This window comes from Salvelinus alpinus, chromosome 14, assembly GCF_045679555.1.
Source record: "Salvelinus alpinus chromosome 14, SLU_Salpinus.1, whole genome shotgun sequence".
NCBI lineage: Eukaryota > Metazoa > Chordata > Actinopteri > Salmoniformes > Salmonidae > Salvelinus > Salvelinus alpinus.
Genome location: NC_092099.1, coordinates 22,480,830 through 22,508,261, shown reverse-complemented (window position 1 = coordinate 22,508,261; position 27,432 = coordinate 22,480,830). Strand labels below are relative to the sequence as shown.

The 27,432-nt window shown below is 43.2% G+C and overlaps 1 protein-coding gene across 2 annotated transcripts in view; it reads right to left on the bottom strand.

Annotated features, from left to right (window-relative positions):
• vwa8 (von Willebrand factor A domain containing 8) overlaps nt 1-27,432 on the bottom strand; it is a 99,663-nt gene that overhangs the window by 54,847 nt on the left and 17,384 nt on the right. For both annotated transcript variants that reach the window (XM_071340825.1, XM_071340824.1), the window contains exons 5-21: nt 25,731-25,898; nt 25,467-25,631; nt 25,288-25,337; nt 25,034-25,142; nt 23,118-23,222; nt 22,792-22,935; nt 18,564-18,698; nt 18,166-18,243; nt 16,995-17,155; nt 12,154-12,267; nt 6,201-6,369; nt 5,927-6,004; nt 5,730-5,845; nt 5,476-5,573; nt 5,288-5,394; nt 4,248-4,319; nt 3,289-3,365 (exon numbers count right to left, since the gene is read on the bottom strand). In XM_071340825.1, the coding sequence (XP_071196926.1) occupies nt 3,289-3,365; nt 4,248-4,319; nt 5,288-5,394; nt 5,476-5,573; nt 5,730-5,845; nt 5,927-6,004; nt 6,201-6,369; nt 12,154-12,267; nt 16,995-17,155; nt 18,166-18,243; nt 18,564-18,698; nt 22,792-22,935; nt 23,118-23,222; nt 25,034-25,142; nt 25,288-25,337; nt 25,467-25,631; nt 25,731-25,898 (1,946 nt within the window). The remainder of the gene's footprint in view (nt 1-3,288; nt 3,366-4,247; nt 4,320-5,287; nt 5,395-5,475; nt 5,574-5,729; nt 5,846-5,926; nt 6,005-6,200; nt 6,370-12,153; nt 12,268-16,994; nt 17,156-18,165; nt 18,244-18,563; nt 18,699-22,791; nt 22,936-23,117; nt 23,223-25,033; nt 25,143-25,287; nt 25,338-25,466; nt 25,632-25,730; nt 25,899-27,432) is intronic.

Sequence of the window (27,432 nt, the reverse complement as noted above, 5' to 3'; positions counted from 1 at the left end):
TTTCAGACGACTTTCACCAGACAACCTCTACTTTCTCTCAGTAATTAGAGACACTCCGCGAGGGGAGGAATCTGACATGAAAACTAAACGTACACGTAAACTGCAGTTTTTTCCCCACCTCACTCATGTAAGACAGAAGGGTAAAACCTTGCCTACAGTCAAATTGCTCTGCAAAGCACAGGAGTGGGAGCTGAGGAGATTACAAAGGAAAGCATTCAACTGAACTCCTGTCTCTCCCCTGGAAACTGAAGTCTAGCTTGATGGTTGCATCTTATCTCTAGACTAGGCTATTGTGTGATTGCTGCTGTCCAGTCAAGCAGAATGATTACTAGGGGACCCCTGACCTTATTGTCGATCTGTCTGACTGTCCCAGTGCTATATATAATAGACTGATCCTTTGACTGTCACACCTATGGATGTTTTCACATGATGAGCATAGTGAGACCGGTCTCCTGTCTCTTTGTAACTGAGAGAGCAGTGCGTGTGTGTGTGTGCGTGTATATATTCTTTGACACATGCCTGTGTCCTCTCTATATCACTGCCAGGTAAACTACAATCGTATTCAGAGCCTCTGTTGAAACAGCCTTTCTACAAGTGTGTCTATATGAATAACCATGTTGTACGTGGTCTAACACTGAAGCTACTGCGACCTGATTTACAGAATCTTTTAAAAATGTAGCTTTCTTCATGTTATCACGCTGTGTGGAACTAAATGCTCTCGTTTTCAATACATACCGGTTCATGTGTTATTCTACCAAGGATCATTCTGTTGTGAAGACTCTACCTGTGATTAAGGTGTTTTCTGGTTGTTTTATCTTCCTTACCTCGATGCACTTACTGTCATTCAGATTGGATACAAGTGTTTGCGTACCCCATCAGGGCAACCTTGTTTGATATATTTTCCATGTTGAACCACCTGAAGGCTATACTTGGCATGAGAGCACATCGCTAACTTACATCAATAACTAATATCAATGTGTGTGGTCTGAAATCAGGCCAGCCACAACCAATGTTCTGTTTCTATCAAGGTGACGTAGCGGGCTAATTATAGAAGCCCCTGAGAACCACTTGTGCATATTGAAGACGTGAATGCTCATCCCCAAAATCTTTTTACGTGTCTATTGTCAAAGGATAAAGCTAAGAACATTTACAACTTCATCGGTAAGAGCACTATAACAAAATAGATGAAAATTAAACGTATTCTACAAGAAACAATATCACTCCCTAAAAAGCAACCTTATGAAACAATCTTTCATATGATAGGGAAGATATACAAAACCTTGCAGAGAGCCTATCCAGCTTCCAATCTCTTATAAAAAAACATATACATATTTGAACCAAAACTTAAAAAGAACTGATGTTGGCACATGATGGAGGGAGAGCATAACTAATGTACACTTAAAATGTACACTTAATCCAGCATAAACAGTGCATTCGGAAAGTATTCAGACCCCTTGACTTTTTCCACGTTACAGACTTATTCTAAAATGGATTCAATAGTTTCTTCCCTCAATCTACACACAATACCCCATAATGACGAATTAAAAACAGGTTTTTCGAATTTTTTGCAAATGTATTAAGAATAAAAAACTGAAATATCACATTTACATAACTATTCAGACCCTTTACTCAGTACTTTGTTGAAGCCCCTTTGGCAGTGGTTACAGCCTCGGGTCTTCTTGGGTATGACGCTACAAGCTTGGCACACCTGTATTTGGGGAGTTTCTCCCATTCTTCTCTGCAGATCCTCTCAAGCTCTGTCAGGCTGGATGGGGAGCATCGCTGAACAGCTATTTTCAGGTCTCTTCAGAGATGTTTGATCGGGTTCAAGTCCGGACTCTGGCTGGGCCACTCAAGGACATTCAAAGACGTCCCGAAGCCACTCCTGCGTTGTCTTGGCTGTGTGCTTAGGGTCGTTGTCCTGTTGGAAAGTGAACCTTTGCCGCAGTCTGAGGTCCTGAGCGCTCTGGAGCAGGTTTCATCAACTCCAACCCATACAACCATAAAGGCCTGATTGGTGGAGTGCTGCAGAGATGGTTGTCCCTCTGGAAGGTTCTCCCATCTCTACAGGGGAACTCAATGCTGCAGAAATGTTTTGGTACCCTTCCCCAGATCTGTGCCTCGACACAATTCTGTCTCGGAGCTCTACTGACAATTCCTTAGAATTGGACCTCATGGCTTGGTTTTTGCTCTGACATGCACTGTCAACTGTGGGAGGTTGTAACGTAACAAAATGTGGTAAGTGAAGGGGTCTGAATACTTTCCAAATGCACTGTATAGCATTTATTATACAAGATTTTTTTAAATCACAAATTCTACAGCATAACGGCAGAGTCATGTCTTAAGTGCAAAACGAATAAGTTATGGGCAAAGCTCGAAAGTTGGCAGTCAGAAGTATTACAATGTAAACGTACTTTTAATCCGTCTGTCTGCATATTTCAAGACATGGCATATGGGGGTGTAGGGAGATACCAAATTGGGTGGACGATTCTCTTCTCACGTTGAAAAAATATATACTAAAACGTGGAAATCAAACAATCCGCCATCATTAACAAAATGGAAAAATCGAATGATTGTGGCAAAAAAGAATGTTGGCACTAGGAATGTGAGCATGCGAGTCTGGGCAGATGAGATGTAGTCTTTGTTTGTATGGGTCTGTAAGCTGTGGTTCATATGTATATGTTTGTATCTGTAGTGAAAATAATAAAAGGAAAAAAATGTAAATATCTTTTTTTTAAGAAAGTTGGAAAAAAGAGAAAGACCTATAGGTGTGTGTTCTATCTAACAGCTCTATTGTAGTCCCCTTGGCCTGAACACTGCTGTCCTGATTTCTCCGGGACCAAAATAGTCTGTAACACCCTCAGATAGAGGCAGAGCCAAGGGAGAGCAGCGACAGAGAGTGCTACCCACACTCTGCTTTTCACAGATACCCTTTTCTCGGGTTGTTAAAAATAAATAAATTACTTGTTTGTCACATATACAAGACAAGTCGTATTTAGCTGTGGAAAACACTCCCGCTATTTAGGATGGGAATCTTATTTGCCTGGTTTTTATGCTAAAAATTGAAATGTTGGGTGATTCAATTGTGCGCAAATGCACTCAATTCGACATAACACGATCACATGTGTGTCAGCTAAAACTCCATGATGGTCCATTAGAAAAGGGATGCAGTTTACAGATGGCAAGAATATACCCACAATCGAAAACAATCCTGGATAGTGGGATAGGGTCGTCGTACCCCCCGCAAAACACACGCAGGTACACACACTCTGACCTTCAACCTCTCACCTGTGGAGCTGCAGGTATTCCCTGGGCCTGTTGAGAAGATGGAGGAACCTGTCCACAATCTTATTCTTTCCCACTCCCTGTGAGTAAGCACACAAATATTGTATTCAATATACAGTATAATATTAACGCAATAAAGTCAACACATATTTTATGTATAAAGTGCCTGAAATAATGTACGTTTCATCATTCTTAATACAGGACTGAGTTCATTTCTCTTCACACACTTCCAAGGGAACTCATCTAAAGAGGAGTATTTCACATCCTGTTATTGTTAAAGAACATCCCTGTCACAACTCCTAACCATCAGTCTTGCAGTTGACTCCAACATGTCTAAAATATCTGTTGAGGCCCAGAGCGTGTGCTGTGTGCCTGTGAGACGGCTCTATTCTCAAAGCTCGCCCACTCCTTCCCTCCCTCCCCTAACACCCTAGGGCCCTTCAGAGGGCACATGATGTCCACTACGGAGGGAGTGTGGGCGGCGGACGGAGTGTCCATGCTGACAGAGCTGAAGGGTGGAGGATGGATGGCCCATGGGGACAGACAGAGACTGGGTCATAAAGTCCCTGTAATCAGTCACCCACAGCTGTCTACTGTGACCTACTTCACAGTGACCTGTGATCAAAACAGTTTCAGAGTAGGAATGTTGATTTAAGATCAGTTTTTCCTTCAGATCATAATGAATGAGATTACCCAGACAGGGCATACCTTTCAAATACAGGCCCAGCACTGTATTAAAATCTCTCTATATGCAACTCTATGCAGTTCTCTTCACGGCTGTCAATGGACCTAACTGAGTTTGGCTATGGCTATCGATTGGTTTTAATTGATCGCTCAATAAAGTGGTTCCCTAATGATGGGTCAGGAGCCAACTGCTCTCTTTGGATTGCAGCCAAAGCCATTTTTAAATGGCCATTTCAATCATGCAAAAGCTGTGATTGGTCTTTGGCCCTGTAACTCACCTGATTTCCTACCAATAGGAGGTGCTCTCCCAGCAGGAAGTCTTTCAGCATGTCCTCCATCACCATCATATGCTGTAGAGGGAGAGAGAGACAGTTTAAGTTCAGAATGAATCCAGGGTAAATTATGTTACATTTGTTTAGTAGTTTGATTGACAGTTCAAGACATTAGTAGGGGTGAGGTGTTCAGTAGTTTGATTGACAGTTCAAGACACTAGGTAGTAGGGGTGAGGTGTCCAATGAACTGGCCTCATTTAAACACTGCTTTCCCTCAATCTCCATCCCCTCTACTCCTCTCTCCCTTTCTACTCTCAAAAAAGGACAGAGAGCAGGTTCTTCAGAAGTGGGGCAGGCAGGAACATCATCTCTCACGCTCTTCTTTCCATCCCTCTCTCTAGCTCACTCTTTCTCAGCGCTGAAAAGTAAGGAGGGAATGAGAGAAAGGAGGGAATGAGAGAAAGGAGGGAGTGAGAGAGAAGGAGGTGTGAGGAGGGATGAAAGACAGATATAGAGCAAGAGCAAGAGAGAGACGCGACAGAGACATGAGAGAGAACCGACAAAGAGCTAGAGAGGAGAGAGAGAAAGGGAACCGACAAAGAGCTAGAGAGAGAGAGAGAGAGGAGAGGAGAGAGAGTGAGAGAGAACCGACAAAGAGCTAGAGAGGAGAGAGAGGGAGAGGGAGAGAGAACCGACAAAGAGCTAGAGAGGAGAGAGAGAGAGAACCGACAAAGAGCTAGAGAGGAGAGAGAGAGAGAGAGAGAGAGAGAGAGAGAGAGAGAGAGAGAGATAGATAGAGAGATAGAGAGAGAGAGAGAGAGAGAGAGAGAGAGAGAGAACCGACAAAGAGCTAGAGAGGAGAGAGAGAGAGAGAGCGAGAGAAAAGTGTGGGGGAGGATGAAAAAAAGATAGACGGGAAGGAGAGAGAGATGGATAGATCTGGGGCAGTCCCACTCAGTATTCTAGAGAGGAGTCAGAACCCCTCAGTCCAGGGGCTTGATACAACTACAATCAGTGTTTGTGTGTGTGTGTGTGGAGGCCATTACTTGTGCGTTGTCGTAGAAGAGCACGTCAGGCACCTTCATCTTCTCCCCAGCATTATAGACGGGAGCTGACACGCTGCCTATGGTCAACACACCATCCTTTACAGTGCCTGGATGGAGAGAGGGGGGAGGGGTGAAATAGATTATACATGTTTGTGTGTGTGGTGTGTGTGTGTGTGCGTGTGTCTTACAGCTGTGGTCATGTGCCTCAGCATCAGGCTGTGTGTCCTGTATAGAGCAGTTAGCCAGGCCCTTCTGTAGAGAGGAACGAGCCAGGCTGGGTAGAAACCTAATCAAACATAAAGCATATTATTGCAAATTATAACAAGGTTATTAAATCAGACAATTTAATCCCAAGCAACGTACAGTTCAAGGAATAGTTCAATCAACATTTGTCTAACAAATCAGTCCGTGTGTGTGTGTGTGTGCGTGCGCTTCTGTGTACCTGGACAGACATGCTTTGTTGACAGCGTGAGCGATGCTCTCCTCTGGATACTGAGAGAGACGACGACAGATCCTCAACAGCTGTCTAGTGGACAGGGACGACGCTAGAGACTGGGCCTGGACACACAGCAGGCAGTTTAGTACACATACTCACTAGCACGCACGCACGCACACACACACGCACACACGCACACTTACAGTAGGGTCGTTGGTCTGTCGGAGGTTGTGTGTGAGGTGGAGGAGCTGCTCCACTGCTTCCTTCGGAACGTTGGGAGTCTGGAGAGAAAGAAAGAGAGACAAAGAGAGAGAATGAATGGAGGATGATATGAAGGAAACAGATGACTGAATCAATATGTTGGATATGTGTGTGTGTGTGTGTGTGTGTGTGTGTGTGTGTGTGTGTGTGTGTGTGTGTGTGTGTGTGTGTGTGTGTGTGTGTGTGTGTGTGTGTGTGTGTGTGTGTGTGTCTCACCAAGCACTGTATGAGGCTGGTCTCCTGTGCCCGTGCCAGAGGCTGGATGTTGTGGAACATGAACATGGTGAGTAGTTCAGGACCCAACCACTGCTGACCACTGCTGCCCGCCACAGGGGGCTCTGCCAGGGCCAACACACGAAACGAAGGGTGGACGGGGAAGATGGACCTGGAAACACACACACATTTAGAGCTTGTACCGATTGTGAATCACGACATATACATTTTTTGTTGTCCAGAAATACTTGTTTACAGTACTATTTTATAGCAAGGGGTTTTCCTTAGTCAAGGTATGTAGTCAGTAAAAACCACAGGTCATATAGTACTGTAGTAATAGTACTGCAGTAGTAGTAATAGCACTGTAGTAATAGTACTGCAGTAATAGTACTGCAGTAATAGTACTGCAGTAATAGTAATAGCACTGTAGTAATAGTACTGCAGCAATAGTACAGCGGTAATAGTAGTAGCACTGTAGTAATAGTACTGTAGTAATAGTAATAATACTGTAGTAATAGTGCTGTAGTAATAGTACTGTGGTAATAGCAACAGTACTGAAGTAATAGTAATAGTACTGTGGTAACAGTACTGTAGTAATAGTAATAGTACTGTAGTAATAGTGCTGTAGTAATAGTACTGTGGTAATAGCAACAGTACTGAAGTAATAGTAATAGTACTGTGGTAACAGTACTGTAGTAATAGTAATAGTACTGTAGTAATAGTAGTGTAGTAATAGTGATAGTACCGTAGTGATAATACTGTAGTAATAGCACTGTGGTGATAGTAATAGTACTGTAGTAATAGTACTGTGGTAATAGTAATAGTACTGTAGCAATAGTACCGTAGCAATAGTAATAGTACTGTAGTAATAGTAATAGTACTGTAGTAGTGACTCTTTGTCTGCAATTATGGTAACTCTAGTGTTACTACACATACTGTAACTGTATAGTGGCCCTGGCCCATAGTCCTGGGTGGAATCACATCAAGAGTGTGAGCCACGGGAAACTCAGGATACACACACACACACACACACACACACACACACACACACACACACACACACACACACACACACACACACACACACACACACACACACACACACACACACACACACACACACACACACACACACACACACACACACACACACACACACACACACACACACACGTCTGAGCCGCAAAAACAAAGGGGAAGTGATTTAATTTCAGCCCAGACGCTCTACCACAAACATCCTTCCTGCCAGCCTAGGTGGAGCTCAAACACACACACACACACGCACACACACACGCAAAAGCACACACATTTTGTTCACTCAAATTCCCAACGAAACAACCCTGAATCCCGACCGATGGACTACATTTCTATCTGGAGAAGAAACCTATTAAAGGGAACATTTACGGAGAAACTGTAGTCATTCTATCACATAGTTCCTATGGTTAAATGTTGTCTGTTGGATGATGTAAAATCTGACATTTGTGAGGAAGAGAAGGTGGAAACAATACAGGGTTAAATGAGAGGGTGAAAGGCAGATAAACAGAAAGAGTTGTCCTGCCAACAGTCAGCAGACAAACACTGTCAAAAATATCCCCCTCTCTCTCCACCACATTCCTCTATCCTAGTTCTATTCCTCTATATCTCTCCCCCGCTCTCTTTCTCTCTCTCTTTTAATCCCTCCCCCTTCTCTCCTACTAATTTCCTGTTATGGTGGTGGAGATGAAAGCAGTCATTGTCAGGGTTTTCACTTCTGACGCTAACACAGATATTTAAATACTACACTGCACAGGAGGTTGGTGGGACCTTAATTTGGGAGGATGGGCTCGTGGTAATGGCTGGAGCGGAACTAGAGGAATGGTTTCCATGTGTTTGATGACATTCCATTCGCTCTGTTCAAGTCATTATTATGAGCCATCCTCCCCTCAGCAGCCTCCACTGCTACACTGTCTACTGACTGACCTGCCTCTGGTTGCAAGGTCACGTCCTGAGGTGTGTGTCAGTGGTGTGTGTGTGTGTCTGTCAAACCGTAACTCATAGCTCATGTCCCTAGACCCCTCAAACTCAACTCTGGACCTCAAAGCCAGTTCCACCGCATTTTTAAAATTGTGCCCCTCTAATCGGGGACTGATTTACACCTGGAATACCAGGTGTGCAATTAATGATCAGGTAGAACAGAAAACCAGCAGACTCCGAACCTCGTAGGGTTAATAATGAGGCTTAATCAACACCTGACATTACACAGCCCATAACTTCACTGTTCTGTCTGACACCTGAAAGTCTGTGTGTGTGGTATGACACCTGAGAGGAGGTATTATTGAATGACTAACCACAGGAAGGATGAGTCATTGTAAAATAAAAATAAAAATTGCACACACACACACACTGTAATATCTAAATGGATGGCACGCTAATTAACATGATAGGGTGTTGTATCCCTTCATCACACACATACAGCCACCATCACAACACATTACAAGCAGAACTTCCATCTCCACAGGCAACCTGGTCTCAGAGCATTTCATATTATTCTGTACATAAATTCGTGACACACTGTCATGTTATGTTTCGTATAATATGTAGTAATTTGTGGATGTCCATCATCCATTTCGTATAATATGTTACAAATTGCAATTCGTACGATACAGTCCCTTCAGAAAGTATTCATAACCCTTGACTTATTCCACATTTTGTTGTGTTACAGCCTGAATTCTAAATGGATAAAATATGTCTTTTTTTCTCACCCATCTTTACACAAAACCCCATAATGACAAAGTAGAAACATGTTTTTAGACATTTTTGCAATTTATTTAAAATGAAATACAGAAATATCTAATTTACATAAGTATTCACACCCGAGTCAATACATGTTAGAATCACCTTTGGCAACAATTACAGCTGTGAGTGTTGGTTTTGCCCTAAACCTAATGCATAAAGTTCATTTCTTTGCCAATTTGTTTGTTCAGTTTTACTTAGGTGCCTTATTGCAAACAGGATGCATGTTTTGGATTATTTTTTATTATGTACAGGCTTCCTTCTTTACACTCTGCAATTTTGGTTAGTATTGTGGAGTAACTACAATGTTGTTGATCCATCCTCAGTTCTCTCTTATCACAGCCATTAAACTCTTAACTGTTTTAAAGTCAGCATTGGCCTCATTGTGAAATTCCTGAGCGGTTTCCTTCCTCTCCGGAAACTGAGTTAGGAAGGACGCCAGTATCTTTGTAGTGACGGTGTATTGATACACCATCCAAAGTGTAATTAATAACGTCACCATGCTTAAAGGGATATTCTATGTCTGTTTTTTTTTTTACCCATCTACCCTTCTTTGCGAGGCATTGGAAAACCTCCCTAGTCTTTGTGGTTGAATCTATATTTGAAATTCCCTGCTCGACTGAGGGACTTTACAGATAATTGAATGTGTGGGGTACAGACATGAGGTAGCCAATAAAAAATAAGGTTAGACACTATTATTGCACACAGAGTGAGTCCATGCAACTTATTTTTTTATTTTATTTAACCTTTATTTAACTAGGCAAGTCAGTTAAGAACAAATTCTTATTTACAATGACGGCCTAGGAACAGTGGGTTAACTGCCTTGTTCAGGGGCAGAACGACAGAGCTTTACCTTGTCAGCTCGGGGATTCGATCCACCAAACTTTGGCCCAACGCTCTAACCACTACGCTCTAGCCCCAGGCGGACTTGTTAAGAAATGTTTTCCTCTTGAACTTATTTAGGCTTGACATAACATAGGAGTTGAATACTTATTGATTCAAGACATTTCAGCTTTTCATTTTTAATCAAGTAGTAAAGATTTCTAAAAACATAATTCCACTTTGACATTATGGGGGATTGTGTTAGGTCAGAGACACATCTCAATGTTATCAATTTTAAATTCAGGCTGTAACACAAGAACATTTGGAAAAAATCAAGGGGTGTGAATACTTTCTGAAGGCACTATACATTACAAATTTCAAAAACGTACAATATGTTACATATTTGCAAATGTACAAATTCCAATTTATTGTGGCTAATGTTGGATAGGTGGCTAACACTAATGTTAGCAAGGCTAGGGGTTAGAGTTAAAAGTTAGGTTAAGCTTAGGGTTAGGAGCAGGGTTAGCTGAAAGGGTTAAGGTTAGGGTGAGCTAACATGCTAGTAAGTACACTGAACAAAAATATAAACGCAACATGCAACAACTTCAAAGTATTTACTGAGTTACAGTTCATATAAGGAAATCAGCCAATAAATTAGGCCCTAATCTATGGATAAGAATACAGATATGCATCTATTGGTGACTGATACCTTTAAAAACATTTGGGGGCGTGGATCAGAAAACCGGTCAGTATCTGGCATGACCACCATTTGCCTCATGCAGCGCGACATCTCCTTTGCATAGAGTTGATCAGGCTGTTGATTGTGGCCTGTGGAATGTTGTCCCACACCTCTTCAATGGCTGTGCGAAGTTGCTGTATATTGGTGGAAATCGTCAATCCAGTGCATCCCAAACATGCTCAATGGGTGATATGTCTGGTAAGTATGAAGTCCATGGAAGAACTGGGACGTTTTCAGCTTCCAGGAATTGTGCACAGATCCTTGCAACATGGGGCCATACATTATCATGCTGAAACATGAGGTGATGGTGGCGGATGAATGGCACGATCATGGGCCTCAGGATCTCGTCACGGTATCTCTGTGCATTCAAATTGCCATCGATAAAATGCAATTGTGTTGGTTGTCTGTAGCTTATGCCTGCCCATACCATAACACCACCACATCCAAGGGGCACTCTGTTCACAATGTTGACATCAGCAAACCGCTCGCCCACACAACGCCATACACACTGTCTGCTATCTGCCCAGTACAGCTGAAACCGGGATTCATCTGTGAAGAGCACACTTCTCCAGCTTGCCAGTGGCCATCGAAGGTGAGCAGTTGTCAACTAAAGTCGGTTACCACACCAAACTGCAGTCAGGTCAACACCCTGGTGAGGAGCTCGCAGATGAGCATCCCTGAGACAGTTTCTGACAGTTTGTGCAGAAATTCTTTGGTTATGCAAACCCACAGTTTCATCAGCTGTCCATTTGGCTGGTCTCAGACAATCCTGCAGGTGAAGAAGTCAGATGTGGAGGTCCTGGTCTGGCGTGGTCACACATGGTCTGCGGTGGCATTTTATTGTGCTCAGCACAAGGTGCACCTGTGTAATGTTCATGCTGTTTAATCAGCATTTTGAAATGCCACACTTGAAATGCTTACTAACGGGGACGAAAACAAATTTGTGTCCACAATTTTAGAGAAATAAGATTTTGTGGGTATGGAACATTTCTGGGATCTTTTATTTCAGCTCATGAAACATGGGACCAACACTTTACATGTTGCGTTTATATTTTTGTTCAGTGTAGTTGAAAAGTTGCTAATTAGCTCAAATGCAAAAGTTGTCCGTAATGAGATTCGAAAACGCAACCATTGGGTTCACCTTAATGAAAGAAAACAGGTAAGAATGAGTCATTGGAAACAAAAAAAAGCACACGTTCACGTTATAAACCCACCCATCCACCCTCCTTTCGTTTTTGCCTTAAGTACCCATCTGTCTTATGTAACCATACCAAACGAAACACATCATACTAATTTGAGTGTCCTGGATTTACTTTTACTATGTTACGTCTAATCTATGAGACCAGGCTGCCACAGGGAGATCGAAAGAGAAACGGCAGTTATTATTTGATTTATTTATTTTACCAGGTTAGACTCATTACAAATCTATTTTGCAAGAGACCTGGCCAAAAACGCAGCACACATAATGATGCCACAGACTGGCAAACAGGAAGTTGCATAGCTGGAGATAATGGGTGAACAGGTTGCTCCCCAGGGCAGCACTGGTGTGACACTTTGGCACCAGCTCTAGCGAACATACATGCCTCGGAATATGTGTTCCTACTTGCGTGTATGTGTGTGTACCTTTCGTGTAGCTGTTCGTCTGTAAGCTGTAGCTCTTCCTTGAGTGCCTGGTATCTGTCCCACCTCAGCAGTCTGGACCCGTCATACAGAGACAGCTCTCTGTCATGGAGTAACCTACATTACAGTAGACATAGTATTAGTAGGTGATTGATACAGGACCAGTCACAGTGGCCAGTAACCTGTAACACATTGGACAAACTAGATATAGTATTAATGGATGACTGATCTAGGACCAGTCACAGTGACCAGTAACCTGTAATACAGCAGACATAGTATTAGTGCATGGTATTCAACCGAGGACACGTGGACCCCCAGAAAATAAAAATAATATTTAAAACAATTTGTGCATTTTGCCCCCCCAATGTTTTTATGAATATCGCTAGCAACAACACACCCACAGTAGAAAAGAAAAGAGGAGAATATCTTTATAATGATGTCAACTTTATTTCTCAAATATTGAGTAATTTACACTCCCTGGAGTATCTGACATAGGCTTTGAAACAGCACCTGCTGCAAATCCCCCTGGCTGCTGGTAAGCTTTCTTGACTTGGACATTCATTTGGTCACACTTTATTTGGAAAGCCCATCTGTAGATACTCTAAACAAACTATTTGTTGATAAGCAACTGCTTGCTAAGGTTACGGTTAGGGTTCGCATAAGGATTAGGGTTAAGGTTAGAGTTAGGGTTAAGGTTAGGGCTAGGATAAGGTTAGAGTTAAGGTTAGAGTTAGGGTTAAGGTTAGGGCTAGGATAAGGGTTAAGGTTAGGGCTAGGGTAAGGGTTAAGGTTAGAGTTAGGGCTAGGGTAAAGGCGTCCACATACATAGGTTCGGGTTTGCTTTTAGCAGAACTCAGCTAGGCGTAGGCATTAACACAAAAACACTTCCTCAAAATACTCAGAATCAATCTAAGATAAATGAAGACATCTGTCATTAATTTAGACATTTTTGCAGAGGTCTTAGTCGCGCAATTTTACATCTAACTAAGATGTTTGGTGCAGTATTTGTTTTATAGTCCCTACAAATCACCAACGAAGAGGCCAAAAAAATGTATGTGCTGGAAGAGCCGGAGAAAAAACCCTGCAAAACACCAAAACTAACAAAAACATCACAAAATAACATACTATATGCTCAAACTGTTTTGACTGGGCAGCATACGGTAAACTTAAGTGTTAAGTTTTGGGTTAGGATAAAGGTTAAGGTTGGGGTTAGGATAGAGGTTAAGGGTGGGGTTAGGATAAAGGTTGAGGTTAGGATAAAGGTTAAGGTTGGGGTTAGGATAAAGGTTAAGGGTGGGGTTAGGATAAAGGTTAAGGGTGGGGTTAGGATAAAGGTTAAGGGTGGGGTTAGGATAAAGGTTAAGGGTGGGGTTAGGATAAAGGTTAAGGGTGGGGTTAGGATAAAGGTTAAGGTTGGGGTTAGGATAAAGGTTGGGGTTAGGATAAAGGTTAAGGTTGGGGTTAGGATAAAGGTTAAGGTTGGGGTTAGGATAAAGGCTAAGGTTAGGGCTAGGGCCAGGATTAGTAGATAGTTGAAATGTAACTGAACGTCTGCAGAGAATCTACAGACGGACTATCTAAATAAAGCATTACATACATTTTGGCCACACATGACTAACCTTTATTTAAAAATGGTCCAACGCAGCTGTTTTTAGTTCAATATCAAATAATTTCTTGGGTAACAATTAAGTACCTTACTGTGATTGTTTTTAATGAAAATGGTCAAAAAGCAACAACAATTGCTTCTTAGCAAAGAGCAATTTCACAAGCAGAAATTTAGCTAGGACTGACTGGGATTGTCTGAGTCGGGAGGAGGAAACTGAAAATGTGCTGTTATTGGCAGAGAGGTTTGGAACTGTCTTTCTTATTGGTCTATTAACTAATTTACCGCATGGTGATGTCACCATGGATGGCCAGAACTCCATCCCACCAAAACAGGCTGAAATTTCAGGCGGTCTTTTCTAACAGTTCTTACACTAAAAGGGCATTATCATAATTTTCTCAATTTCACAGTAATATTCCAAACTCAGTGTGGAAATATACACTAAGCACACAAAACATTAAGGACATCTTACTAATATTGAGTTGCAACCCTCCCCCCTTAGAACAGCCTCAAATCGTCGGGGCATGTACTAAACTAGGAGTTGAAAGCGTTCCACAGGGATGCTGGCCCATGTTTACTCCAATGCTTCCCACAGTTATGTCAAGTTGGCTGGATGTCCTTTGGGTGGTGGACCATTCTTGATACACACAGGAAACTGTTGTGTGAAAAACTCAGCAGCGTTGCAGTTCTTGAGACAAACCGGTGCGCCTGGCACCTTCTACCATACCCCGTTCAAAGGCACTTAAATATTTTGCCTTGCCCATTCATCCTCTGAATGGTACACATACACAATCCATGTCTCAATTGTCTCAAGGCTTAAAAATCCTTCTTTAACCTGTTTCCTCCCCTTCATCTACACTGACTAAAGTGGATTAAACAAGTGACATCAATAAGGGATCATAGCTTTCACCTGGATACACCTGGTAAGAAAAGGGGAGGCAGGTGGTTAGAGCGTTGGGCCGGTAACCGAAAGGTTGCTGGATTGAATCCCCGAGCGGACAAGGTAAAAATCTGTTGATCTGCCCTTGAACAAGGCAGTTAACCCACTGTTCCCCGATAGGCTGTCATTGTAAATAAGAATTTATTCTTAACTGACTTGCCTAGTTAAATAAAGGTTAAATACATACATTTTTAAAAAGAGCAGGTGTCCTTAATGTGTAAACTCAGTATATATAAAACACAGGTAAATCATGTTTTTGACTGCACTGGGCCTTTAACCGTGCTAAAACAGCTGCTCTTAGCTAATATGTGTTTGGAGCAGGGTTTCCATTAGCCAGCTTTTGGCCGCAATTTTTGTTGTTGTTGAAAAGTAGATAAATCAAATTTGAGCTGGCCAATTGTCCAGGAGAAGAAACATCCCATTGCAAAATAATGCTTTTTAGCCTATTCATTGATGGAAATACCAGTCGATGTAAATACATTTGACTTGTCATGCTTATCGGTCGACAGATGAATTTGCATAATTTTATGGAATTAAATTACAGCATACAGAGCCTTTGAGCAGAAAGTCTGTCAGACAGCAGAAGAGTTGATGCTACAGCAACTCAAACAGCAAATACATTGGCAACAGAAGGCAGGCTTCATCAGCGAGTCACACACCACTTTGCAAGGAGCTGGAGGCAGTATGCATTTTGAAAACATAAACTTAATTGTTTGAAACCTGAATGCTTTACTACATGCCTACCTCACTTCAAAGTAGCCTAGCCAAACTCGACCATATCCGTGGGGCAATTATTTTATATCAAATGATTTCATTGTCCAGCAGCCAAAGGCACAATCCTAGTCATATTAGCAACCCATGCTAGTTGTTGCATATTAGAGCTCCCCTCTTTCTTCCCAATGGTGTTTTCCCATCCCAGAAGAAATAATAGTTTATTTACACTTTAAGCTAAACGTTCTGTTCTGTTGCATCAGACTCATTGCTTTAAAAAAAACATCTTTATGTAGCTTAGGCCTACTGATCGTATGCATTTGGGCTCAACCATCCCACAACTGTTCCAGAGTATGTTAGGAATAGGCTGTTTCTTTCTCCACAAGCTGACCAATACAATATGTCAACTTTCCTTCTATGGGGGATAGTAGACATAGGTTAGTGATTTTGCTGTTTGTTACTTGTCTTGTTAGTTGAGGAAAAGGAAATGTGGACAGTTATTCTAACTTCAAAGTGCGCATCAGAATTCGGTACATTGTTGCGGTCCCTTGCATGTTCTGTAAATATGAACTACCATAATCTGAATGTGGTTTCTGTCATTCTGAGCACCGTGGGTGGACGACCCAATCAGGTTAATCATTCTGAGCACCGTGGGTGGACGACCCAATCAGGTTAATCATTCTGAGCACCGTGGGTGGACGACCCAATCAGGTTAATCATTCTGAGCACCGTGGGTGGACGACCCAATCAGGTTAATCATTCTGAGCACCGTGGGTGGACGACCCAATCAGGTTAATCATTCTGAGCACCGTGGGTGGACGACCCAATCAGGTTAATCATTCTGAGCACCGTGGGTGGACGACCCAATCAGGTTAATCATTCTGAGCACCGTGGGTGGACGACCCAATCAGGTTAATCATTCTGAGCACCGTGGGTGGACGACCCAATCAGGTTAATCATTCTGAGCACCGTGGGTGGACGACCCAATCAGGTTAATCATTCTGAGCACCGTGGGTGGACGACCCAATCAGGTTAATCATTCTGAGCACCGTGGGTGGACGACCCACTCAGGTTACGCACCCAATGCATGTGGTTCCGATACATTTCTCAAATGTACAGTAAATTAAAATGCTGCCGGTCAAATGTTCAGAGCCACAATTTCCTAATGGAAACCCTGGTTTGGCGTTACCTTTCTAGCTAATAGGGTATGTTGAGTTCACACCTGCTTTTCCAATTATAATGTGGGTAGGTCAAAATAATGAAAAACTATCCACCAAATCTATTCATTTTAAAATGTTGATTACTTCTCCTTGCCATTATCATTCACCTGATGAAAAAACGTTTTTGTCAACATATGATGGGGGTCCCTGGTTCACCGGTTTGCCTGGGAGGGGGTCCCTAGACAAGAAAAGGTTGAAGACCTCTATATTAGCGGATGACTGATCTAGGACCAGTCACAGTGGCCATTAAGCTGTAATACAGTAGACATGCTATTAGTAGATGATATGCTATATGTGAGTGTGCACGTGGTCCTGTCTGAATGTGTGTGTGTGTGTGTGTGCCTGCCACTGCGTGTAAGGGACTATGTACCTGGAGAGTACAGACAGGGTTCCCAGGTTAACCCGGTGTATGCCGTCCAGCAGCAGTAGCTTGCCCTCCAGGGCAGCAGTGACCAGGGGAGAGGGTCTCCACGCTGTGTCTCCATTAGCTAACGTGTAGCGCTGCTGTAACAGGTCCCTTGCTGTCATGTCCTATAGACAGGTGACAAAGAGAGAGAGATGAGATGTGTTGTAATCATAGCCACTGTCTCACAAACACACAGATCCCGACAACCTATAAGCCACATACTGTTTGTAACACACACAATCTCTCTCTCTCTCACTAAGAAAACATTTGCTTTCACACACATGGCACACAGCACAGTGAGTTATGTGAGGAACGTGCTCCTGTGAAATACAGTACATTAACCCCTGGGACAGAGCCATGAGTGACCCAATACCATGTGTCTGCTATGGAAGGGACAACTGCGTGTGTGTGTGTGTGTGTGTGTGTGTAGTCTGAGAAAGACATCCTTCTCTCTCAGTCAGTTATCAAGTCCATCAACGTGGAATAAAGCATGACAATCATTTATTCAATCAACACTCCATTATCTGACCGTTGAACATAATGTATCCAGTTGTCTTTTGACAAGAGGAAGATGTGGCATCTCAGTGATGCAGCTCTGAACCTCAACCAAGGGGTTGTTTTCTCCAGCACACAGGCACACAGACACACAGGCACACAGACACACAGGCACACAGACACACAGACACACAGGCACACAGGCACACAGACACACAGGCACACAGACACACAGACACACAGGCACACAGGCACACAGACACACAGGCACACAGACACACAGGCACACAGGCACACAGGCACACACAGACACACACAGGCACACAGGCACACAGACACACACAGACACACAGGCACACAGACACACACAGACACACAGGCACACAAACACACAGGCACACACAGACACACAGGCACACACAGACACACACAGGCACACAGACACACACAGACACACAGGCACACAGACACACAGGCACACACAGACACACAGGCACACACAGGCACAGGCACACACAGGCACAGGCACACACAGGCACAGGCACACACAGGCACACAGGCACACAAGCACACACAGGCACACACAGACACACAAGCACACAGGCTCCAAATGGAGAGCTGGGAGGTACTGTATTCCTACCTGATAGAGCATTACAGGCTCCATGTTGTAACCCAGCATCTCAGCAAACTCTTTGGCAACCACTGACTTGCCACAACCCTGAAAACATACAAGACTTGGTCATAATGTTGTCCAAGTAGCAAAAGCAAACCAACACACATTAAACGTAACTAAGCATCTTAGATGGAGGCTATGTGTCAAATAAAACAATCCAATCAATTTATATTTGTCACGTAAAAAATAACAAGTAATAGAAGAGGTATAGTATGCAGAGTAATAGCCTGATGTGGACACAATAGGATATACAGTATAGATAATGAATGTACTATGTCAAGAATGACTGTATTTACAAATATAAATTAAGTAGTGTCTTGGTCAAGCAGGTGAATAAATAGTATATAGCAGCAGTGTGTGTGTACCTTAGCACCTATAAGGCACATGTCTTTGACTAGGTGTGACTGCACCATCTCAGCCAGGAGCTGGGCGTGGCTCGGGGTGCTGATGAACGCCGGGTTACTGTTGGGGGGGCGGGGTGCCTTGGTGCCTGCTGGGACCTGTAATCAGAGAGTATTACAGCTAATATTCTTATTGATGTCGATGTTGTTTTCATAATTTTTATGTGTTTAACTTCGCTTTGGCAACACTGACCTTGTAATTCATGCCATTAAAGCATACTGAATTTGAGAGATACCGAGAGATATAGATATATATATACACACAAACACAGTGGCAAGAAAAAGTATGTGTAACCCTTTGGAAATATCTGGATTTCTGCATAAATTGGTCATAAAATTTGATCTGATCTTCATCTAGGTCACAACAATAGACAAACAGTCTGCTTAAACTAATAACACACAAACAATTATACGTTTTCATGTCTTTATTGAACACACCGTGTAAACATGCACAGTGCAGGGTGGAAAAAATATGTGAACCCTTGGATTTAATAACTGGTTGACCCTCCTTTGGCAGCAATAAACTCAACCAAACGTTTTCTGTAGTTGCAGATCAGACCTGCACAATGGTCAGGAGGAATTTTGGACCATTCCTCTTTACAAAACTCTTTCAGTTCAGCAATATTCTTGGGATGTCTGGTGTGAACCGCTCTCTTGAGGTCATGCCACAGCATCTCAATTGGGTTGAGGTCAGGACTCTGACTGGGCCATTCCGGAAGGCGTATTTTCTTCTGTTCAAGCCATTCTGTTGTTGATTTACTTCTGTGTTTTGGGTCGTTGTCCTGTTGCATCACCCAACTTCTGTTGAGCTTCAATTGGCGGACAGATAGCCTAACATTCTCCTGCAAAATGTCTTGATAAACTTGGGAATTCATTTTTCCGTCAATAATAGCAAGCTGTCCAGGCCCTGAGGCAGCAAAGCAGCTCCAAACCATGCTCCCTCCACCATACTTTACAGTTGGGATGAGGTTTTGAAGTTGATGTGCTGTGCCTTTTTCCTCCACACATAGTGTTGTGTGTTCCTTCCAAACAACTCAACTGTAGTTTCATCTGTCACAGAATATTTTGCCAGTAGCGCTGTTGAACATCCAGGTGCACTTTTGCAAACTTCAGACGTGCAGCAATGTTTTTTTGGACAGCAGTGGCTTCTTCCGTGGTGTCTTCCCATGAACACCATTCTTGTTTAGTGTTTTACGTATTGTAGACTCGTCAACAGAGATGTTAGCATCTTCCAGAGATTTCTGTGAGTCCTTAGCTCACACTCTAGGATTATTCTTATCCTCATTGAGCATTCTGCGCTGTGCTCTTGCAGTCATCTTTTCAGGACGGCCACTCCTAGGGAGAGTAGCAACAGCGCTGAACTTTCTCCATTTATAGACAATTTGTCTTACCGTGGACTGATGAACATCAAGGCTTTTAGAGATACTTGTGTAACCCTTTCCAGCTTTATGCAAGTCAACAATTCTTAATCGTAGGTCTTCTGAAATCTCTTCTGTTCGAGGCATGGTTAACATCAGGCAATGCTTCTTGTGAATAGCAAACTCAAATTTTGTGAGTGTTTTTTTATAGGACAGGGCAGCTCTAACCAACATCTCCAATCTCGTCTCATTGATAGGACTCCAGGTCAGCTGACTCCTGAGTCATTAGCCTCAGGGTTCACATACTTTTTCCAACCTACACTGTGAATGTTTAAATGGTGTATTCAATATAGACAAGACAAATACAATCATTTCTGTGTTATTAGTTTAAGCAGACTGTGTTTGTCTATTGTTGTGACTTAGATGAAGATCAGATCAAATTTGATGACCAATTTATGCAGAAATCCAGGTGATTCCAAAAGGGTTGACATACTTTTTCTTGCCACACATTCATACATACATACATACATACATACATACATACATACATACATACATACATACATACATACATACATACATACATACATACATACATACATACAGTGAGGGAAAAAAGTATTTGATCTCCTGCTGATTTTGTACGTTTGCCAACTGACAAAGAAATGATCAGTCTATAATTTTAATGGTAGGTTTATTTGAACAGTGAGAGACAGAACAACAACAAAAAAATCCAGAAAAACGCATGTCAAAAATTTTATAAATTGATTTGCATTTTAATGAGGGAAATAAGTATTTGACCCCTTCTCAATCAGAAAGATTTCTGGCTCCCAGGTGTCTTTTATACAGGTAACGAGCTGAGATTAGGCGCACACTCTTAAAGGGAGTGCTCCTAATCTCAGCGTGTTACCTGTTTAAAAGACACCTGTCAACAGAAGCAATCAATCAATCAGATTCCAAACTCTCCACCATGGCCAAGACCAAAGAGCTCTCCAAGGATGTCAGGGACAAGATTGTAGACCTACACAAGGCTGGAATGGGCTACAAGACCATAGCCAAGCAGCTTGGTGAGAAGGTGACAACAGTTGGTGCGATTATTCGCAAATGGAAGAAACACAAAAAAACTGTCAATCTCCCTCGGCCTGGGGCTCCATGCTAGATCTCACCTCGTGGAGTTGCAATGATCATGAGAACGGTGAGGAATCAGCCCAGAACTACACTTGTCAATGATCTCAAGGCAGCTGGGACCATAGTCACCAAGAAAACAATTGGTAACACACTACGCCGTGAAGGACTGATATCCTGCAGCGCCCGCAAGGTCCCCCTGCTCAAGAAAGCACATATACATGCCCGTCTGAAAATTGCCAATGAACATCTGAATGATTCAGAGGACAGCTGGGTGAACGTGTTGTGGTCAGATGAGACCAAAATGGAGCTCTTTGGCATCAACTCAACTCGCCGTGTTTGGAGGAGGAGGAATGCTGCCTATGACCCCAAGAACACCATCCCCACCGTCAAACATGGAGGTGGAAACATTATGCTTTGGGGGTGTTTTTCTGCTAAGGGGACAGGACAACTTCACCGCATCAAAGGGACGATGGACGGGGCCGTGTACCGTCAAATCTTGGGTGAGAACCTCCTTCCCTCAGCTAGGGCATTGAAAATGGGTCGTGGATGGGTATTCCAGCATGACAATGACCCAAAACACACGGCCACGGTAACAAAGGAGTGGCTCAAGAAGAAGCACATTAAGGTCCTGGAATGGCCTAGCCAGTCTCCAGACCTTAATCCCATAGAAAATCTGTGGAGGGAGCTGAAGGTTCGAGTGGCCAAACGTCAGCCTCGAAACCTTAATGACTTGGAGAAGAGCTGCAAAGAGGAGTGGGACAAAATCCCTCCTGAGATGTGTGCAAACCTGGTGGCCAACTACAAGAAACATCTGACCTCTGTGATTGCCAACAAGGGTTTTGCCACCAAGTACTAAGTCATGTTTTGCAGAGGGGTCAAATACTTATTTCCCTCATTAAAATGCAAATCAATTTATAACATTTTTGACATGCGTTTTTCTGGATTTTGTTGTTGTTATTCTGTCTCTCACTGTTCAAATAAACATACCATTAAAATTATAGACTGATCATTTCTTTGTCAGTGGGCAAACGTACAAAATCAGCAGGGGATCAAATACTTTTTTCCCTCACTGTACATACATACAGTGCATTCGGAAAGTATTCAGACACCTTGACTTTTCCCACATTTTGTTACGTTACAGCCTTATTCTAAAATGTATTGTTTTTTGTTTTTTCCCCTCATCAATCCACACACACAATACCCCATAATGACAAAGCAAAAATAGGACTAGGATCGAATGCACTGTATATATAGAGAGAGAAAGAGAAAAAGAAAGAAGAGAGGAATCCAGTAACGCTAAAGAAAACAGAGAGACAAGTTCATATTAACTAGAAAAACAACCAGATATCATCATTTTTTTACACATCAACACACACCATCTTCAATCCATATTACGTACTTCCCTTTCTCTCATAATCCGGCAGATATGGGGCCTCACAGAAGATCAAACACACACACTTCCAGCGTCCCACATGAGAGTTCAAACACAGAACAAATAAGAGCTTTCAAAGAACTGCAGATAACGCCACCATTCTCATTGACCAGGCGACTTAGAACTGAGGACAAAAGCCATATATCGTCTAGTAGATGGCTGTGGACCAGAACATCTCTTTCAACTCTGGTATGTCATTCCTCCAAACCCCTCACTGCCCCAGTAGTCAGCCTTCTCTACAGAATGGTCCACAATCACAAAGGGTTTGTGTTACCTGGAAGGTGATGTCCTTATCTGTGATGCGGATCGTGACGTCAGCCTGGGCTCCCGCCTGGCCGGGCCGCTCTGTGCTCGCTGGCGCCACCATCAGGACAGCACTGGAAGCCGGCTGCTGACACTCGTCCAGCAACTCAAACCTCTGGAGAGAGACGACAACAGTCAGCTGTGTGTGTGTGTGTGTGTGTGTGTGTGTGTGTGTGTGTGTGTGTGTGTGTGTGTGTGTGTGTGTGTGTGTGTGTGTGTGTGTGTGTGTGTGTGTGTGTGTGTGTGTGCACGTGCATGTCTGTGTAACTGTGCATGCCTGTCCATGTGTGTTCTTACACTAAGAACCCCCTCCACGGAGGTGCAGCCCTCCTTCCCCAACATGGCTTGGTAGGGGTAGAGCCTCTGCACTAGCTGCTGGGACGACAGCATGGGAAACTGCTCCTGGAAGCACACAGGAACAGGGAAAGGGTTGGTTGGTTGAAACGGAATATACAGTACCAGTCAAAAGTTTGGACACACCTACTCATTCAAGGTTTTTCTTCAATTTGTACTATTTTCTACATTGTAGAATAATACTGAAGACATCAAAACTATGAAATAACACATATGGAATCAAGTGTTTAACAAATCAAAATCTATTTTATATTTGAGGTTCTTCAAAGTAGCCACCCTTTGCATTGATGACAGCTTTGCACACTCTTGGCATTCTCTCAACCAGCTTCATGAGGTAGTCACCTGGAATGCATTTCAATTAGCAGGTGTGCCTTGTTAAAAGTTAATTTGTGGAATTTCTTTCTTTCTTAATGGGTTTGAGCCAATCAGTTGTGTTGTGACAAGGTAGGGGTGTTATACAGAAGATAGCCATATTTGGTAAAAGACCAAGTCCGTATTATGGAAAGAACTTTGAAAGTTTCTGTAAGTGCAGTCGCAAAAACCATCAAGCACTATGATGAAATTGTCTCTCATGAGGACCGCAACAGGAAAGGAAGACCCAGAGTTACCTCTGCTGCAGAGGATACGTTCATTAGAGTTAACTAAACCTCAAATTGCAGCCCAAATAAATGCTTCACAGAGTTAAAGTAAGACACATCTCAACATCTATTATTCAGAGGAGACTGTGTGAATCAGGCCTTCATGGTCGAATTGCTGCAAAGAAACCACCACTAAAGGACACCAATAATAAGAAGAGACTTGCTTGGGCCAAGAAACACAAGCAATGGACATTAAACTGGTTGAAATCTGTCCTTTGGTCTGATGAGTCCAAATTTGAGATTTTTGGTTCCAACAACTGTGTCTTTGTGAGACGCAGAGTTGGTGAACGGATGATCTCCGCATGTGTGGTTCCCACTGTGAAGCATGGAGGAGGAGGTGTGACGGTGCTTTGCTGGTGACAATGTCAGGGATTTATTTAGAATTCAAGGGACACTTAACCAGCATGGCTACCACAGCATTCTGCAGCGATACGCCATCCCATCTGGTTTGCGCTTAGTGGGACTATCATTTGTTTTCAACAGGACAGTGACCCAACACACCTCCAGGCCGTGTAAGGGCTATTTGACCAAGAAGGAGAGTGATGGAGTGCTGCATCAGATGACCTGGCCTCCACAATCACCCGACCTCAAACCATTCGAGATGGTTTGGGATGAGTTGGACCGCAGAGTGAAGGAAAAGCAGCCAACAAGTGCTCAGCATATGGTGAAGCTGGTTGAGAGAATGCCAATAGTGTGCAAAGCTGTCATCAAGGCTCAGGGTGGCTATTTTGAAGAATCTCAAATATAAAATATATTTGTTTAACACTTTTTTGGTTACTACATGATTCCATATGTGTTATTTCATTGTTTTGATGTCTTCAGTATTATTCTACAATGGAGAAAGTAGTAAGAATAAAGAAAAACCCTTGAATGAATAGGTGTGTTCAAACTTTTGACTGGTACTGTATATTGACTAATTAATTGATTGATAAGTTGGTTGACTTATTGTCTAATTGATTGATTGTGGGTGAATTGACTCTTAATAACGTGGAGGAGTAGACCTATACTAAGGATATCTGTCAAGCAGCTCTATGTCCTCACTCCCTTGTCTCTCACCTCTACATCCATTTTCCCTCCAGACGTTTCTCAAAAGTACTGGAAGAGCAGGAGGCGGGTTGTCCACAGAGAAGTCAGGCAGAGCAAGGCTAGCCCTACACCCTCACTCCTCTCCTCCCCCTCCTTCATGCTTCTCTCATCCCTCCCTCCCTCCATCGGTCTTACCAGTACTGTGAGAGCAGGAGGCAGGTTGTCCACAGGGAAATCAGGCAGACCCAGGTTGGATGACTCCTGGGAACAGAGAGTGGTGGCAAACGACAGCAGCTGGGATACCCTGAGATACAAAGAGACAACACAGCACACGTATTAGGCTATTACGAAATTTTAACTCTGTTCAAAGTTGTACAGCATTTGTGTGTGTGTGTGTGTGTGTGTGTGTGTGTGTGTGTGTGTGTGTGTGTGTGTGTGTGTGTCTTTACCTCTCGGCAGGCACGTTTGGTCCAACAACGTACAGGATTTCCAACTGATCCTGAGAGAAAAGAAATATGAAGTAATCAGACACGACACTGGTGCTTCAAAGTGTTTCTCCTTCTTACCCACATCTGTAATTAATATAGCCCATAGGATAGGCTCGTTGATCTGGGATCATTGCTCTAACCTTGAAGGGTAGGTAGTAGATGTCTCTCGCTTGGAAGCGGGATCGGAGGGGCGGGTCCAAGGGGTTGCCTTTGTACCGGGGGACAGGAAGTCCCAGGGCAATGACCCGGAAGTCCTCGCTCACACGCACAATCTGCCACGCATCCAGCTCCTCTTTGGTGTGCTCCTGCAGGGGACAGGGTTAAATCAACTGCCTTTGTACGCTGGAGCAGCACACATGGCTCAATGCGCCTACACACAGCTGACACACACACACAGGTCTCACCGTCAGTAGTTTGTCGTAGCGCTGGTAGGACATGAGGAAGCGTCCGTCCTCCAGCTGCATCTCTCGGTTCTCCAGCAGGTTGTTCAGAACCGGGAGAACGTTCCTCTCCGCTTTCTCCAGCCCCTCTAGAACCAGGATCCTGCCCTCTGTCGCCGCCCGCACCGCACACTGCAAAACAACTTTAGATATACATTACACATAAACTAGACACTGTAAAACTACGCAAATTACATGTGATGAACTGATTGGTTTTATTGGTTGATCGATTGACTGCTTTGTTGTTGAGTTGATTGACACACATCAGGCTAACAGGACTGTTCCCTGAATCCCTGTGTATCTGCAAGCACTACTACCTCTGCTTGTCCTTCCCAACCCATGTTCCTATATCGACATTACTACGTAAAAGTTTACCCTTATCTTTATAGTCAAACTACCCCGCTTCGTTGAACACAGACCTACCATAATGCGTTCCTAAGAATGTCCTTCTGGGTCAAAATAGTCTATTTTAACACAGGCTATATTCTACCCTAACCAGACGTGTGATAGGTCTATTGTGTTAAGAAGATAAACTGTGTGAGTGTGTGTGCATCCGTGTGTGTGTAGGCAAATCAAACAGCTCTGACGTCAAAGGCAAGAAACCTTAGCCATCTGGGCCGACCACAGAGCAATGTTGCCATATAATTAGGTTTACATGTAAATACACGGCCCGGGTCTCTGGGAAGAGCAACCATAAAAACTATAGCTGGAACCAGACGACTATATATAAACCATTGGTCCATTTTCAGCCCAGAGGACACTGTAATCAGATAATTGGTAGAAATGTGGAGTGACGCAGGATGGCAAGAGGACGCAAAACCATAAGCAGGCCTTGTGTGTGTGTGTTGTGTGTGTGTGTTGTGTGTGTGTTGTGTGTGTGTTGTGTGTGTGTTGTGTGTGTGTTGTGTGTGTGTTGTGCTGGGTTTGGGTTGGGTTGGATACAGAAGAGGACGATATGGTTGGAAGAGAAAGAAAAACATCCCTCAAAATACTTTCTCTGGCTTTTTATAATAAGAACCCCACAGAGCAATGGGACTGTTGCCTTGCGTTGGATATGGCCTGGAAGCTGGAGAGAAGAGGCAAGAGAACCGGCTAGCTAGTAGTTGTAGTTGACTTGATAGCTACAGGTAACCGCCCAAATAAAGGAAACTCCGAAATAAAGTGTCTTACTAGGGCGTTGGGCCACCTCGAGCCAGAACAGCTTCAATGTACCTTGGCATAGATTCTACCAGTGTCTGGAACTCTATTGGAGGGTTGCGACACCATTCTTTCACAAGAAATTCCATAATTTGGTGTTTTGTTGATGGTGGTGGAAAACATTGTCTCAGGCACTGCTCCAGAATCTCCCATAAGTGTTCAATTGGTTTGAGATCTGGTGACTGAGACAGCCATGGCATATGGTTTACTTCATTTTCATGCTCATCAAAACATTCAGTAACCACTTATGCCTTGTGGATGGGGGCATTTTCATCCTATGGGAGTATAGCCATGGTAGCCAAAATAATGGCTAGCTCAGCATTTTTATACATGACCCTAAGCATGATGGGATGTTAAATACTCAATTAACTCAGAAACCACACCAGTGTGGAAGCACCTGCTTTCAATACACTTTGTATCCCTCATTTACTAAGTGTTCCATTATTTTGTCGGTTACCTGTATGGTACG